Raw genomic sequence first — 15,406 nt, 5'->3', positions numbered from 1 at the left:
GTAGAATCCTTCAATTTTTGCTTTTCCTTGAATATGCTACTCTGCTAATCCTGTAGTTAGTACCAATTAGTTAACATGTTATTTTCATCTCCCTTTTTTATGCCTGGCTGGCTATATATTTGAAGAAGGCTTTTCTTTTTCACTGTTAAGAGCTTCTTCAAGGCTGGGATTTAACTGAAATGAAATCTCTCACATCTGAGAAATGTTGTTCTGAAAAGACAGAGTACTTTTAAAAGTGGCTCTTTGACCTCTAGTTGTGATAGCAGTACTTAAACACCATAGCAGGGATTCCCCAAATGGCTGTCAAAATCACAGGCCTGAAAGGAATGACATCTATTCAGCAGGAAGAAAAATTGTCATCAGCTTGCCAGATGCACCATCATTGAGAAATCAGTCCTTGAAAGATCATTTCTAAGCCCTTTTTCTTTGAGTTTTTATCTCACTTTCTTGAAAAAAAGGAGGTTAAAGTGATCAATGAAATAAGAGATCCTGCTCTGAGACTGAACATCAGTATGCTGACTGTTAACAGCTATCAGAGTGAACCATTCAGACACAGTTCAAAATATGTTAATTTACAGCACGAGCCTTACTGCCTGATACACACCAAATGGGAGATATTCTCAGTATAAAGTCATATCTTTGTGTAGTCCCTATTTCTAGCCACCATGAATTATCTTGTATTTATAAAGCATTCTGGGACATTCATCAGTTCCACAGATAACAATCTCTGCACATCACCCAATTGTCTACAGTCATACTTGCCATGATTCTTTTCAAACTTGGGGTTGCTAAATTTCTCAAAAGCATTTTTTTTCCTTGTTTCCCGTAATCCAGGGACCCTAAGGAGGACTTTTTCTATTACTTAAATGTATCAGATGCACTTGTCTTGATTCCCTAGAAACTGCCTAACTATTTTTAAAATGTTATCAAAGCTATGGAAAATTCACATTTGACCTACCATCCCCAGAGTGTCATGAAAAGTGAAATAGTTACTAGACTAACTTTTCTTGCAGATTTTCATCACAAGCCTAAATGATCTTTTACAGATTCAGACAGAAATAAGGAAGATATAAGAGAGTGTCTTAGGCTCTAGCACAGCAATTTTGGACACTAGCTGCCAAAAATAGTCTTTTCTCTTAAACAGGAGGGACAGGTATTAAAAAAACAGAATTTGTGTTGACAGTGTATTTAGATATACTATGGTAAAATAAGAAATAAGAAGTTTTCAGAGTTTGTCGGTGTTGTTCTTCATTTCGTGGTTTTCAGGGGTTTAAATATAGCTACTTTCACAAAATACAAACAGAAGCATAGTTTGCCACAGCATGTTATCCTTAACATGAGCTTTTTCTTTAAAGCTCTGAGGCATTTGATTTGAACTCAGAAAATGCAGTCTGTATTACCTTAAAGAAAAGAAAGCAAATCCAAGTGTCCAATACAACACTGTCTTCCCTGCATAGTATTCCAAATGGCAATGACTCACCTTTTTTTTCCATCATAAGACTAGTATCTGATTTATAAATTTGAGGAACTTGAACTATGAAATACTGCATCATAATGTAAAAATACAACCTGTGCCTGCTTAAGTACTTGTAGATTCAGTGCCCCTGACAAGCTGGCCCAATATCAAATTTGAGTATATTTATCATAAAACCATTTGCAGGTTTATAAATTAAATATTAATGGTATAGGTCATGTACCATTTATTGACACTGAATGAAACATTAAACTGTTGAAATTCTGGAGAAGTAAACAGAAAAATTCAAGTAGGCATCAGACTTTTCAGGACACTCTCCTGTTCACTGTAAATAAAGATGATGAATAGGCCTCTTTCTGGTAATAACAAGGTTCTCAAATAGAAGTTTCCACTACAAAGATGAAGATCTTGAAACAGTTAGAGCTTGTATCGTCTGCCTACTTTTTTGTGGATGTAGTGGCATTTTGTCAGTCAAGTGCTCTTTTAGAAATGCCATCTTTGATATAAGGTTGGCTGAGAGGAAAGAAACCACTTGGTAGACCACATCAACAAATATAGGACATCAAAACATAAAGGTATATAAACACAGGGGTCATAAAAATGGCAGGTAAAACTATGCATTCAGTGTTGGTCCTTCCTTACTGAGCTCATCAAAGATGAACTTCTTATAAACTTCTTTAGCTTTAACATCTATTGTTGCACAAATCAGGAAAACAGTAATACTTAAATCACAAGATTTCAGTGTGATGAGTACTGTGAGCTGCCTGGAAATCTGAGATATCAAAACTGCTTAATCTTGTTTGAATAACTCTGCTGACCTTACGTGGTCTCCTTGTTTTTACAGGGCACTGAAGAGTTAGAAGTTCGAATCCTGGTGCAAGCCCGACCGGGCCAAGATATCAGGTCTGTAAACAGCCTGTTTCATGAACAGTAAAAATATCTGTAAGGAAAGAAGGGCTGATGGTGATTTTTACAGTCATTGTTTAGCCTTAAGTACTGCTGATATTTTGACAATTTGACTAATGATCATCCTTGAACGCTTCTCATCTGACGCCAGACCAATCAAGCAAAGCTGCTTTCATTCTCATTCTTTTTTTCATTTTATCTGTGCTACTATTTTCAGACCTATAGGACATGACATTAAAAGAGGTGAATGTGTGCTGGCTAAAGGAACTCACATGGGTCCATCTGAGATTGGTCTCTTAGCCACTGTTGGAGTAACTGAAGTAGAAGTTAACAAGTTTCCAGTGGTTGCAGTCATGTCAACAGGGAATGAGGTAAGGAAAATAACTTCAGAATCAAGGTCTGAATAATTCTTACCTTCAGAAGAAGAGGAATGCTGTTTTGGATAATGATTTCCAGTCTATTTTGAAATAGACTGGGTTTTTGAGCTATCGTAACTCATGCTGAGATAGCTCATGCCAACATGAAGTATGAAGCCTGTTGTGCTTCCTTCTCCACAGGATCATAGGTTCTTGCTCTCTCACAAATCTCCCACACTGTATTTGCCAAAATTTTGGTAATGCATCCAGCCTTGTGCCGGCTGCTTTCTTCTTGCCAACCAGAGAGGAGAACCTGTGGGGTACTCAGGGCTATAATTTACTGCCAGTCATGACTGGAAGAGTAATTTCTTTTGAGCAGCACTCCTTTGTAGCTGTTATGTAATTAGAAGGTAACGTGTCTCTGAAAACTGAATGATACTGCAAATGCCCTTCTTCAGGATTGTATCTTAGTATTTTCATTATTTGTAGCCCATGTTGAAGTTCAGACAAACTCCACCAGCCAAAGCATCAAAACACAACCATTCTCCACTTTTGTTTGTTCTCTACCTTACTATCTAACATTATTGCTGATATATTCTTATTATCTACCTCCCTATGTTCTACAAAAGAATTCCTAATGTATGTAAAATGCATGTTTACATATGTATGTTTTGTAGTAGAACTTCCAAAATACTCATATAAGAACAAAGCTGTTGTTTCTATTTTCCAAGGTAATTTGAATTACATCATCATTATAAAGCTTCAAATTTTCTTTTAATACTTTTAAATCTGGATAACAACATCACTGAGGTTCCTATAAAACCATTTAAGTACAAGAAATAACTTGGACACTTAAAGTTTTGGTTTGATATATACTGTTTGAGATTAGAAGATTAGTAACTATAAAGAGAAAGCAGGTTTTGCAGACGTGGACCAATAGAAACTAAGCAAAATGGAGAATTACACTTAAATTTAAATTCACTAAATCACTTTTTGCACATATTTTACAACGTCCTCTGACAATGTCCTGTCCAATCTGAAGAAGAAAATTCTCATTCATTTAAAGAAACAATGATCTGAGGAGATTGACTAATAGTATTCCTGGTTTTATAGCTACTGAATCCTGAAGATGATCTCTTGCCAGGAAAGATTCGAGACAGTAACCGCTCAACTCTCCTAGCTACTATCCAGGAACATGGCTATCCAACAATCAACTTGGGAATTGTGGGAGATAAGTAAGTACAATATGTTAGTACGGATGTCACTTTGTATTCGTGTGATTCACTTTACAACATTTGTGGAGAAAAAATATACCAGAGAAACTGTCACTCATTTTAAGTATCACTGAGTTGTGTCAGTGCATGTCTTTGAGGAGACATTTTACTCTTTTCATTAAGAAATATTAAGAATAATAATTTGATAAACTTTTTATTGGATGTCATTTATCTTATTTTACCTTCCGTTCGTTGAAATATTTATTACAGCTGCAAATTGATTTTATTGCTGCAGTGTCATCACAAGCACTGTATTTAGTACGTGTGAAAATGCACCTCTGTGGAGATATTTCTATAAGAACTATATTTTTTTCTGAACCAGTGAAGGGAGACTGAAGATTTCTCTCAAAGTTTATTTTCCAGGAGAAAATTAAGGAATAATCTTTTGTCAAATGTTGAGACTTGCTAGAAATAGGTTATTCCTTGTGGATGATTAGAAGTAAGGCTAGATCAGAAAAAAAAAAATATTGAATCTCAGCATCTATATCTCACCTTGACTGATGACAGAATTCCCAAGCAGGGAGACAAAGATTCTGCTGGGGAACAGCTTTTTTCAAAACCAGTCTTCCCTAATGCACATCTCTAGCTTAACAAAAAGTATATGAATGGGCCAACCAGTGTGTGATTTTATGATATCTGAAACAACCTGAATGATGCCTGCAGGAAATGCAGTTTTATTTGAAATCTTTGTACACAAAATGTGATACAACAACTGCAGCAAACCCTTCTGTATACTACCTCTGCATCCAGACAGCACTATTGTTTCTCTGGCCTGACAGAACTCAGTAAGACCTTTGACACGGTCCCTCACGACATCCTTCTCTCCAAATTGGAAAGATATGAATTTGATGGGTGGACCATTCAGTGAATGATGAACAGGTTGCAAGATCATACCCAGAGAGTGGTGGTTCATGGCTCAATCTCCAGATGGAGATCAGTGATGAGTGCTGTCCCTCTGGGGTCAGTACTGGAATCAGTGCTCTTAAATATCTTCATTAATGACATCAACAGTGAGATCAAGTAGACCCTCAGCAAGTTTGCAGATGACGCTAAGCTGTGTGGTGTGGTCAAACATGCCTGAGAGATGGGATGCCATCTAAAGAGACCTGGATAATCTTGAACAGTGAGTCCAGGAAAACTTCACGAGGTTCAACAAATCCAAGTGCAAGGTTTTGCACCTAGGTCATGGCGACCCCCATTATCAGTACAAGCTGGGAAATGAAAGAATTGAACATAACCCTGCTGAAAAGGACTTGGAAGTAGTGGTGGATGGCAAGCTGGACACGAGCCAGCAGTGTGCCCTCACAACCCAGAAAGCCAGCCGTGTCCTGGGCTGCATCAAAAGAAGCATGGCCAGCAGGTCAAGGAAGGTGATCCTGCCCCTCTACTCTGTGCATGTGAGACCTCATCTGAAGTACTGTGTCCAGATGTGGAGTACGGGAGAGACATGGACCTGTTAGAGCACGTCCAGAAGGGAACCACAAAAATGATCTAAGGGATGGAGCACCTCTTTATGAGGACAGGCTGAGAGAGCTGGGGCTGTTCAGCCATGAGAAGAGAAGGCTCTGAGGAGACCTGATAGAGGCCTTTGAGTATCTATCTAAATCAAATTTGCTGGGAAGTCAATACCATCAGGTGTAAAGTGTAACGTAGGGTCATCATGCAAAACTGTAGTCTTTTACTTAATTGCTTTCAAGAAGAATCCATAGAGATTCATGGGCACAGAATGTGTGTAAAAAATAATTAATTTTGAAATCTCTCAGTAATAGGTACAAACAGTTTTAGTGATGTAAGAGCCAAGTATGTTTGTTTGGTTTTTTTTTTTTTTACTTTTCTAGCATAAATACATGTTATAGCCCCTTTTTTACTTGCTGGATGAAAGCTGAAAAACAGCAAACATATGCATGCGTCAAAGGTAGACAAGTGTTGCAGTTTTGCTTTAAGTTATGAGAGAGATTGATGCTTCTGAATTATCCCTAATAAAATCTCTGTGTCTTGAAATAATATTATCTAGACCCTGTGGAGAAGGACCTAGGGGTCCTGGTGGACAAGAAGCTGGACATGAGCCAGCAGTGTGTGATTGCAGTCTGGAAGAGTAACTGTATTCTGGGCTGCATTAAAAAAAGGGGTGGCCAGCAGGGAGAGGGAGGAGATTGTCCCCCCCTACTCAGCTCTTGTGAGGCCCCATCTGCAGTACTGCATCCAGGCCTGGGGCCCCCAGTACAGGAAGAAGATGGAGTCTTGGAGCAGGGCCACTAAGATTATTAGGGGTCTGGAGCACCTTTCCTATGAGGACAGGTTGAGGGAACTGGGATTGTTAAGCTTGGAGAAGAGAAGGCTCCAGGGAGACCTCATTGTACCTCACTGTATACACTCCCTTCAAGTAGCAATAGGGGACTGACTTTTTACGAGGATGGATAGTGATAGGACAAGGAGAATAGTCTTAAACTGAGACAGGGGAGATTTAGGTTAGATATTAGGAGGAAGTTTTTCACACAGCGGGTGGTGACACACTGGAACAGGTTGCCCAAGGAGGTTGTGGATGCCCCAACCCTGGAGGCATTCAAGGCCAGGCTGGATGTGGCTGTGGGCAGCCTGGTCTGGTGGTTGGCAACCCTGCCCATGGCAGAGAGTTGAAACTGGATGCTCTTTGAGGTCCTTTTCAATCCAGGCCATTCTATGATTCTATGAAAGGTAATGAAAGATTCTTTTTAAGCTTTCAGTTTCATGCTTGGGGGGGTCATTTCTGCAGAGGTAGTTACTTTTAGTTTAGAGAATAAAAGTAGTGAGCCTCCAATTCTAGAGTGATTTTGTAATTTGTAGAAAGTTTTGAAAGCAGAATTTGTTATTGTTGACTTAGTGAAGAATCCTCACCACCTGATATAAGGACCTTATAAGTTTTTCACCTCCCTTTCTCACACCAGCATACCCTGTTCATAAATTTACATAAAGCACATCTGCAATCAAATGTAAAATCTGATTACACAAATAAATTTGATAACCAGTATAATGTTATTTCATTAGATAGTAAAGTTACAGAGACAGTGTTCTCTGTGTGGATATTTCAGTATATATCTTTCTGACTAACACGAGTGCCTTGATGGAGTACCACAGTGCTTGAAAAATGCAAGAGACTTACCAAAGAGGTCTTATGAAGGATACAATTACGATTTTTTGGTTAGCATGTCTGTGGAAAAGATGGACAAGCCTTTAGTGTCTGCTAAATGGTTTACAGAAGTTAAACCATAGATTGTATATGTTTGCATGTGCTCATGCATATGTGCAGTTTATTTTGTACATATTAACATATGTAAACAGAGAGTGAAAAAAGAGGAAGACTCTATGCCTGCTATACGTACAGAACAGATGTGGTAAAAAAACTAGGAAATTATGAACTTCCCCAGAAGGAAAAATTAAAACTTGTAATACTTTCTTCAAAGTCCTCACTGTTATGTATTTCCCTGTTGTTTCATTGTTGGGGCTTATATTTTTAGCACTTTTTTCTACTTCTTTTTCTTTATACATTTTACACTGAGTAAATTTTTACGTCTTACAGGGAGCAGCTCCATACACCATAAGCATTGAAGCCAATAGGAAGCATAGTTGAGTATCATTATTGCCATAACAGGTCAATTTTCTAACAAGGTTGGAAATTCTGTCAGTCATATATAAGAAGCTAGTACTTAAGCACGAGAATTGTTTTGCAAAGATAAAATTAGAGGTAAGTATTCCTGTGTGTCATTTCAGCATATGAATCACTCAAAGATATTTATTTAAGAAAACAGCACATCCAGCTGAGGTGTGAACACAGTGACAGCTGCTTCAAAGCTCAAGACTGTGATACATGTGAACACATTCTAGCAGGAAATGTGAAAGGATGGAGGAGCATGGTACCTCTGCAGGTGGCTGCAGAATAGTTATGTCCAACTTTAAAATGTCTTTGCATCTTAATTGTACGTTGTTATGTTTCAAACAGGCCACTCAAGTCACATTTCCGTATTTTGTATTTTCAACTGAAACCAGCATGTGTTAACTGCTAACCATTTTAACAGTTTCTGAGATTGTCATTGTTTCCATTCTCATAAATTTTATATTGGATGCAGTATTTAAAATTAAAAACACAAGTCCAAAACACACAGATAAAATCTGCAGTTAAAATCATAAATGCAACCAGTAGGAGAAAAGAACAAACCTGGAAAATAGGTTTATAAGTAACATAGCAAAAGCTATGTTATATAGGTGAAGCTGTCTAAATGCCATTTTCTCTGTCTGTGGTCTTAACACATGAAAACCAAACTGTCTGAAGAACACACATCTCTGAGGTTGAAATGGAAGATATTCCCACAAAACTACGCAAAGTCAAAGAAGGGAGAACCCTTCTGATGTTGTTTTAGCTGCTGTACCTGTGTCTTTGTCTGAATAACTTGCTAAAAATTACAGATCAGCTGACCAGTTAAAACTGACACTCCAGTGTACTTTTGTCTGTTGTCTCATGTAGAAAGACCAGGTTAAAAAAGGCTTCTAATTTCTTTTCCTTTGCTTATAGTTTCTGAAATTATTTGGTTCTGTGGAAACTATTGATAAAACAAGTGTTCATCTCAGTTCTGAGCTGTAGAGCTCGATTAACCCAATGATCAGGAAATTTTTGTGTCTGCCTTTCATTTCTGGTCTTCTTTGTGACCACTGTTTATTTAAAACTGTGATGTTTAGCCATATAAAAACCTTCTATAGAGTGTGTCTAAAGTTTAGAAAGCCATCTTCCATTTGGACAGATTTCTATCAATGAGAGATTCATTTTATTCAATTGGCTGAAGAATTTTGATGACATTTGTAATGAATTCAGTTTCCTCACATGTTTTTACCTTTGAGTTCATTTTTCCCTTCTCTGCATTCTTTTCTCTGTTTTTGAATTTGCTTATCATCTTTTCTCAGAGACATATTAATAAAATTAGCTGCTTCCAGCCACATTTTCATTTATGGGCTTGTGATTGCACAATGGAGATAGGAAGAATATCTTCTTCATTCAGAAGAGAAATGTAGGAAATTCACTTTATCTGCTCAGTTGCTTTAGAAACTGATCAGAACAATTATAAAATCAACAGTGTTTTTTCTTTTATGTTGTGTGATGAATTTGCATATGGGAGCTCATCTGCATTAGAAGTTATTTTTTTCTCATTTATATACCTCTCTTTTGTGATACATTGGTTGACACAGAGCTCCTAAGTGGCAGGTAAACACCTTAAAAATCACCTTTCTTGTTCTGGTATTACTATACGATATTCCAAAATACAATCTTTGAAAGAGTGTCTTCATGTTCAGGAGGATAACTAAGACCCGACTCGTTCAACAATATAGTCTACTTGAGTCTGTTTGAATTTTGTATCTGTCATCCATAAAGAGGTTTAAGTCTTTTCTAGTTGTGTGGGTTGCATGTAACTACCAGCATTATAATTCAGATGGAACATCTGGAGTCAGGGGGAGAAGAGAGGGAAACTGCTCTAAAATTTTGCATGCAAGATTGACTTGACATATATCATTATATGAGTTAGAATATGAGTTATAGGCAGAATTAATTCAGACACAGTATCCTAGCTTCTTCTCTGCACCAGTTTAATGTCCTTCTTGGGTACAGTCAAGTACACTTTGAATTGAAATACAAATGTGTTATAATTCTTAATTTGATTTAACAAAGGACTGCAAGGAAAGGTCTGTTGTAGAAAAGGAAATGATTCAAGTATTGTAATTTTTTTTTTTTGCTGAATTGGCTTGAGTTCTAGATCTGTTCAAATGATGGCGTTATGAAGTGTGGTCATAGCCTGATGAATCTAGGGATGCTGACTAGTCGTTTGAAGGTAGTTCAGAAAGCAAGGTCCACTCTTTCATCTGTCAAAAGAATATTCTGTTTTTCAAGCATAAACATTTAATATCTGTCACAATCAGTAATAATCAGTAGGGCAAACTTCAGATACTTTGTCATATGTAACAAGTATTCTCATCTAATTCACGGATTGGAATCTGGAAGCACAAAGAAGCATCTGAGCCAAGCCATAAGTGAAAAAAAGAACTTCATGAAGTGGGCATTGTGAGCCCGGGGAATCATCTTTACTAGTAGGAAACTTCATTGTGTGACGCAAAGTAAAATTTATTCTGTAGAAGTGACTAGTGCTAGGCTAATGCAGAACTGTGTGTCATTCTTGTAATTGTCCACAATGGAGACCAGGGCTTCTTTCTGAATTAGCTTTTCTAGAGTGATAAGACAATATTAGAGCATGACACTGGACAACAAATAGATAAAGAGGACAAAACGCAGTGAAAGTCCTCCCATATTTGCAATTGAAAGAACTTGGAACTGTATTTATTGGAGAAAAATAAAACCAATTGTAATTCACTGCGTCACTCGGGCACATCTATAGAGTCAGGTGAGCTTCTTGTAGAAGATCTTTGTGACTGCTTGAGTATTATTTAGATTTCACAGCTTGCCAGAAAAATTTCTTTATGTTTGAAACTGCTTTCCATATGATGATTAAAGCAAAAGCTGGGATTGCCTATGAAAGTCTTTTGTATCACTTCCTGAGATACAGTGACCATATACCAAGAATGAAAGACTTTGTTCTCTGACAATGAATAGATGAAGAAATGCTGGACTGAAGCCATTTCAGAAAATGGCTATCTTAAGAAATCTGACAGAAAGAGACTGACAACTAAACTTACAACCTGAATGCTTCTAATATTTTTCCATAACTGCCAAACAACTTTAGTAAGCATCTGATCCGAGAGACCCTTTCTGTAATGACCTATGAGGAGAAACCAGGCATGGACTTAGAAAGGTGAAAAAGAGGATTTCAGACTCCACATTAATAATGTCAGTCTGTATCCTTAACAGTATAACACAGTACAGTCATATTGGCCCAGTCTTGTGTTCACATCCGTCCATCAGACAGGATCTTTGTGTGCACAGATGTTATTTTTGAAATGATAAACTGCAGCTTCTATGTGCAAGATCAGCTGAGCCTGAGACAGGATCTGGGGGAAGTTTTTAAGGCTCCGATCTGCTGAAAATAAAGGGCTCAGGGATTGCACAATGACTGTTCATCACTGAATCCATTTCAACCTTGAACATTTTATTTTCATTTTTTAATACTGACATACATAAATCGTCATGTCAATTTTATTATTTTACATTTTACATGCAATTGTCTAATATTTTGAGACAATTAGAGAAATATCAAAGTCCTTTACTGCCTAGAGAATATAAAAGTACTTGTCTTTATCAAAAGAGTATAGAACATGTATTTCAGGTACCTAAAAATGATTTCTTCCCAGTGAAATTGACTTGGAAGAGTTATATATAAAAGGAAATGATGACTTCATAATAATAGAAATTCATAGCAAAACATTGTTTTAAATGTAGTCCCAACTATATTTTTTAAAAGTCCCGTAACTTTTTCAATTTGGGATATTTTTTTCTAATCTTGCCTCGTGGAGTAGAGTAGCTGGATATGGAGCTTCTCATTAACGAAGTGGCATCCCTATTGACCATGAAAATATAAAAATAGGATAAATACAGCCCTTTTTCCTTTGTAGTCAAGAAAGTGACATTTAATATGCCCTGAGACCATTTTCCAGAATAGGAAGCCAGAAAGCTCTCTGCATTGTAATTTAATATACCACAAAGTGCTATAGATTTCTATTTGCACCAAATTTTCTTTACCCTATTTTCCATTTTAAGCAGGTACAAGTAAAACATTTTAACAGGGCCCTTCTTCCGTTATCTGTGATCCTCCTTCCTAAATGTCAGGCTCTTTAATGCTTCATTTTGTTTTGCTTCAAAGTCAAGAGTAGAGAAGTTTCTCCATAGCTTCTGCAAGGAAAGATGAACTACAGCGTTGGCATACCCAGTAGACTCTAGCCTTTCCATAACTTCACTCTTCATCCATGTGAGGAGCCTGTCCCAACTATCACAGAACTGTGTTCCCTTATAACCCTTTCACTGCGTTGGCTGGCCTCACAGGGATGGAGTATTTCCCATGATTATTTTGAGTATTCAGAGCTACCAAGGGGGACGTGGCTGGGCAGAGAGCATTACTTTCACCCCAGGAGCCTCTCTCCTTCCCAGGCTCTTTATTATACCCCTTCTGCTTCCTTTACCCTCAGGAAGCCAGATGTTTTTAAAGAAGAAGGGACACAGAGCTTCCAGAACACTGCGGAGACAGGCCTACCAGATTGGTGAGCACCGTTTTTAAAACACTTGGGACGTGGAGGCACATGCATGTTCACAGGCAGACTTGACAAGGTGTCTTGTCAGTGCAGAGCTTTGAGCACAGATTTTACCAATGGTTGCCCATAGAGGAGCAACTGATATTTCATTCCGTCCGTTAAATATTTACGCACCAGTGCATCCGTGGCTCCACAGTGCTGATGGAATTACATTTCTGTTAATAGCAAGAATGTTTATATTACTCATCAGTAGTAGGAGACACCTTTATCCTTCAAAACAGAGCAAATTAGGAATAAAACCGCTTACAGCTATAGTGAAGAACAAGTACTACTCTAGAGAAGTCACTGTTATGACTCTTCATTACTTATTTTTCTGCATGCTTATTTTTCCATTACCATGCTGATCATCTCCAGAGCAGGCTAACTGGAATGTCTGAGAAATTTCTGAACAGTCCGCTATGAAGTTATATACTAGGTCTTACTAAGGGGCTGACTTAATAATACTTGTTAATTTACAGAATTTTATCTCCTATCAAAGGTAAGCCAAGGGGAGAGTAAACCATCTGTAATTTTCTCCATGAACAAAAATTTAAAAATAGTTTCTATTGTGTGATTCATGTAGGAATTAAAAATGGGCAGAAAAATAATGAAAAGCCTATTGAAGGCTAATAACTGAAAATTTCAGTTCATGTTAATCATGTGAGGATTCTCACTGAGGTTAATTATCCTGGTTTTTTTATCAGAAAATGTTGCAGGATTAAATTGTATCTATGTTAACATTTGCTTTGCATACTGTAAAAATAAGTTTCTGTTTATTACTGAATCAATCTGTCATAGCCTTAGCCTTCAAAAGACTTGTTCTTGTTTAGCAATTGGTTGGTTATGCTGAAAACATATTGTCATAGATCTAGATCTTCCTCGTTAAATTGACTATAGAGAACAGCTCACTAGCATCTTGTGCTGTACTCTGCATGTCCCAAAAAGCTTAACTGCAATTAGCTGACAAGCACCTGTAGCTTTAAAACATTTTAATTTAATGTGTAGAACATGTCTGCCCTTATCAGAAGTGGCTTGGAAGCTGGAATTTAACAGTACCTGGTAAACTAGAAATTCCTTATACAATTCTGGTCACGTATCATTACTGACAGACTATCTGGAGGGCAAAAATACTAAATGAGTCTTTGCGTTCTTCTAAGCTGTGCTAGGCCAAAAAAAAAAAAAAAAAGAGGCTATTAAAAAAAAAAAGCCCTGCTACTTGTAGCAAGAGCCAATGAAAAAAAAGTTCCTGTTTCTGAAGCAGGAGAAAACACTGTGGTCATTCTCTGGCATGAAAAACATCTTTGTGCTTGAAAGAATATAGCTAAGTACTACAGATAGAAATGAAGTTGTAGTTTCTTCTGTTAACAGCTGTCAAAAAAAAAACTAGTTCAATTGGAACAAGATAAGTCTTTCTTCTGTTCCTTCTTTCCACTTAGATCTAATAAGCTATATTTTACTCATCTTTTAGAATTTGTATGTTTTAGTGTACAAAAATAACTGTTGTACTTCATATGATATTTCTTTAAAAGCAAGTATTTAAGATGTAGGTGATTACAAGGAAAACTTTTAGAAGGCCCTTTGGTGTTGTCCCTGACCTGTGGGTTCGGGGTCAGTTTTCTCCTAAAGAGACATTTTTCCACATGACTAAGTTTTGATTCTGTAAAAGGCAGTGCTTTTCACAGAAAACCTTTGTTTTGAGGCACTGCCTTTAGGGACTGCTTTTCTACCTGTAGAAATAGAGTCGTGCCTACTGTAGTTCAAGGGCAATTACTGTAATTTACAGTGAGGATTAATTTAGCTCTTACGCTCTTACTTAAAATTGAAGCTAAATCAAAATGGTAATAAGGTAAGGAATTCCATTATAACTATGCCACGACACCATGTATCAGATATGTCTGGAAAAGCAAATTCACATACTTCGTGACTGCTCTGAGAAAGAAATAACTGCTAAACTGTATTCAGAGTCACCAGTGAATATCTACAATCATACCTACTGATCAGCAATGCTTTTGGCATTGATTACTGTATTGTGTAGTGTAATCTCCAGACACGTTATTTCAGCCTGACTAAATTGCTGAATATTTTCCACTCCAAAAGTAAAAACTTGTCAGTGAATCCATATAGACTAAGAAAGAAGATAAAATAGAAGTTACTATCTTTAGTATTGAAATCCCATTCAACTTCCCAGAAAATGTAGTGAATTTCTGGTAAGTATTGGAATTGAATCTCTAAGGTTCATTATCCTCAGCTAATAAAATAGCCAGGAATAACTTACTAATTAATGGAAACCAGCAGTTCGCAGATTCTTTCTTAACACATTCCTCTGGACTTAGAGTGAATACTGGTACTACTATGAACACCTAAGCATCATGTTTTTGTCTTCTGACACTGGAGAAATAAGTGTCCAGAACCAGTTGCCCTAAAAAAAAAAAAAGGATCCTTTTGCATTTCAATTTACACCAGGACAGCATTCTACCAGCAGCAGCACCAAAGTGCTCACTGGCTAGTACAGTGGCATGGCACCTAAAGACCAGCAGCTACTGTCAAAAATGTGTTCCTTTCAGTCTTAATGAAAAATATCACTGTAGTTCACGAGTGTTTGCAGTTGAATATACACAAGCAGTGGAAATATGTGATGCAGATCCAGCTGTCAATGATGTAATGCTTTCATGTAGGAATGTGCTTCACAGTGCATAAGCACCTGGCTTCTACAGTATGGGGCCTTTTCCTGTTACATCCCCACTTCTGTTTCTAACATCCCTGCTCTTTTGTCATTCTGTCTTGCGTATGACTGGGACCCTTCTGAAACAGTCCATGAAAGCAGTGGAGTAAAGTACATGTAATCCAGATACATTAAGGCATTTGACAGATCTTATGGTAACTTCAATAAAATAGTTGAGCACTTCTAATGGAAGTCTTTTTGAGTTCATAAATGTAAAGATGAAAAACATAATTCTGAGAAATTGTATTCTTATTTACAGCAGCATCAATTAGAGGAACAGTTAAAAGTAAATAAAGGTTCTTCTGTGGTGCTGTCAGATAAGAAAACTTTCATAGTCACATTAAACAAGCCAAGCACTATGGTAATAATTCCAGCTTTCCTAACAAGTTGGCTTATATTCTTAGGAAGAACATTTTTC

At 37.2% G+C, this 15,406-nt stretch overlaps 1 protein-coding gene across 18 annotated transcripts in view; it reads left to right on the top strand.

Annotated features, from left to right (window-relative positions):
- Positions 1-15,406, top strand: part of GPHN (gephyrin) — a 259,406-nt gene that overhangs the window by 229,005 nt on the left and 14,995 nt on the right. For all 18 annotated transcript variants that reach the window (XM_048947457.1, XM_048947455.1, XM_048947453.1 and 15 more), the window contains 3 exons: positions 2,319-2,377; positions 2,598-2,751; positions 3,850-3,971. In XM_048947457.1, the coding sequence (XP_048803414.1) occupies positions 2,319-2,377; positions 2,598-2,751; positions 3,850-3,971 (335 nt within the window). The remainder of the gene's footprint in view (positions 1-2,318; positions 2,378-2,597; positions 2,752-3,849; positions 3,972-15,406) is intronic.

This window comes from Lagopus muta, chromosome 6, assembly GCF_023343835.1.
Source record: "Lagopus muta isolate bLagMut1 chromosome 6, bLagMut1 primary, whole genome shotgun sequence".
NCBI lineage: Eukaryota > Metazoa > Chordata > Aves > Galliformes > Phasianidae > Lagopus > Lagopus muta.
Note: the sequence above shows the minus strand (reverse complement) of the source record. Positions and strands in the feature narration are given on the sequence as shown.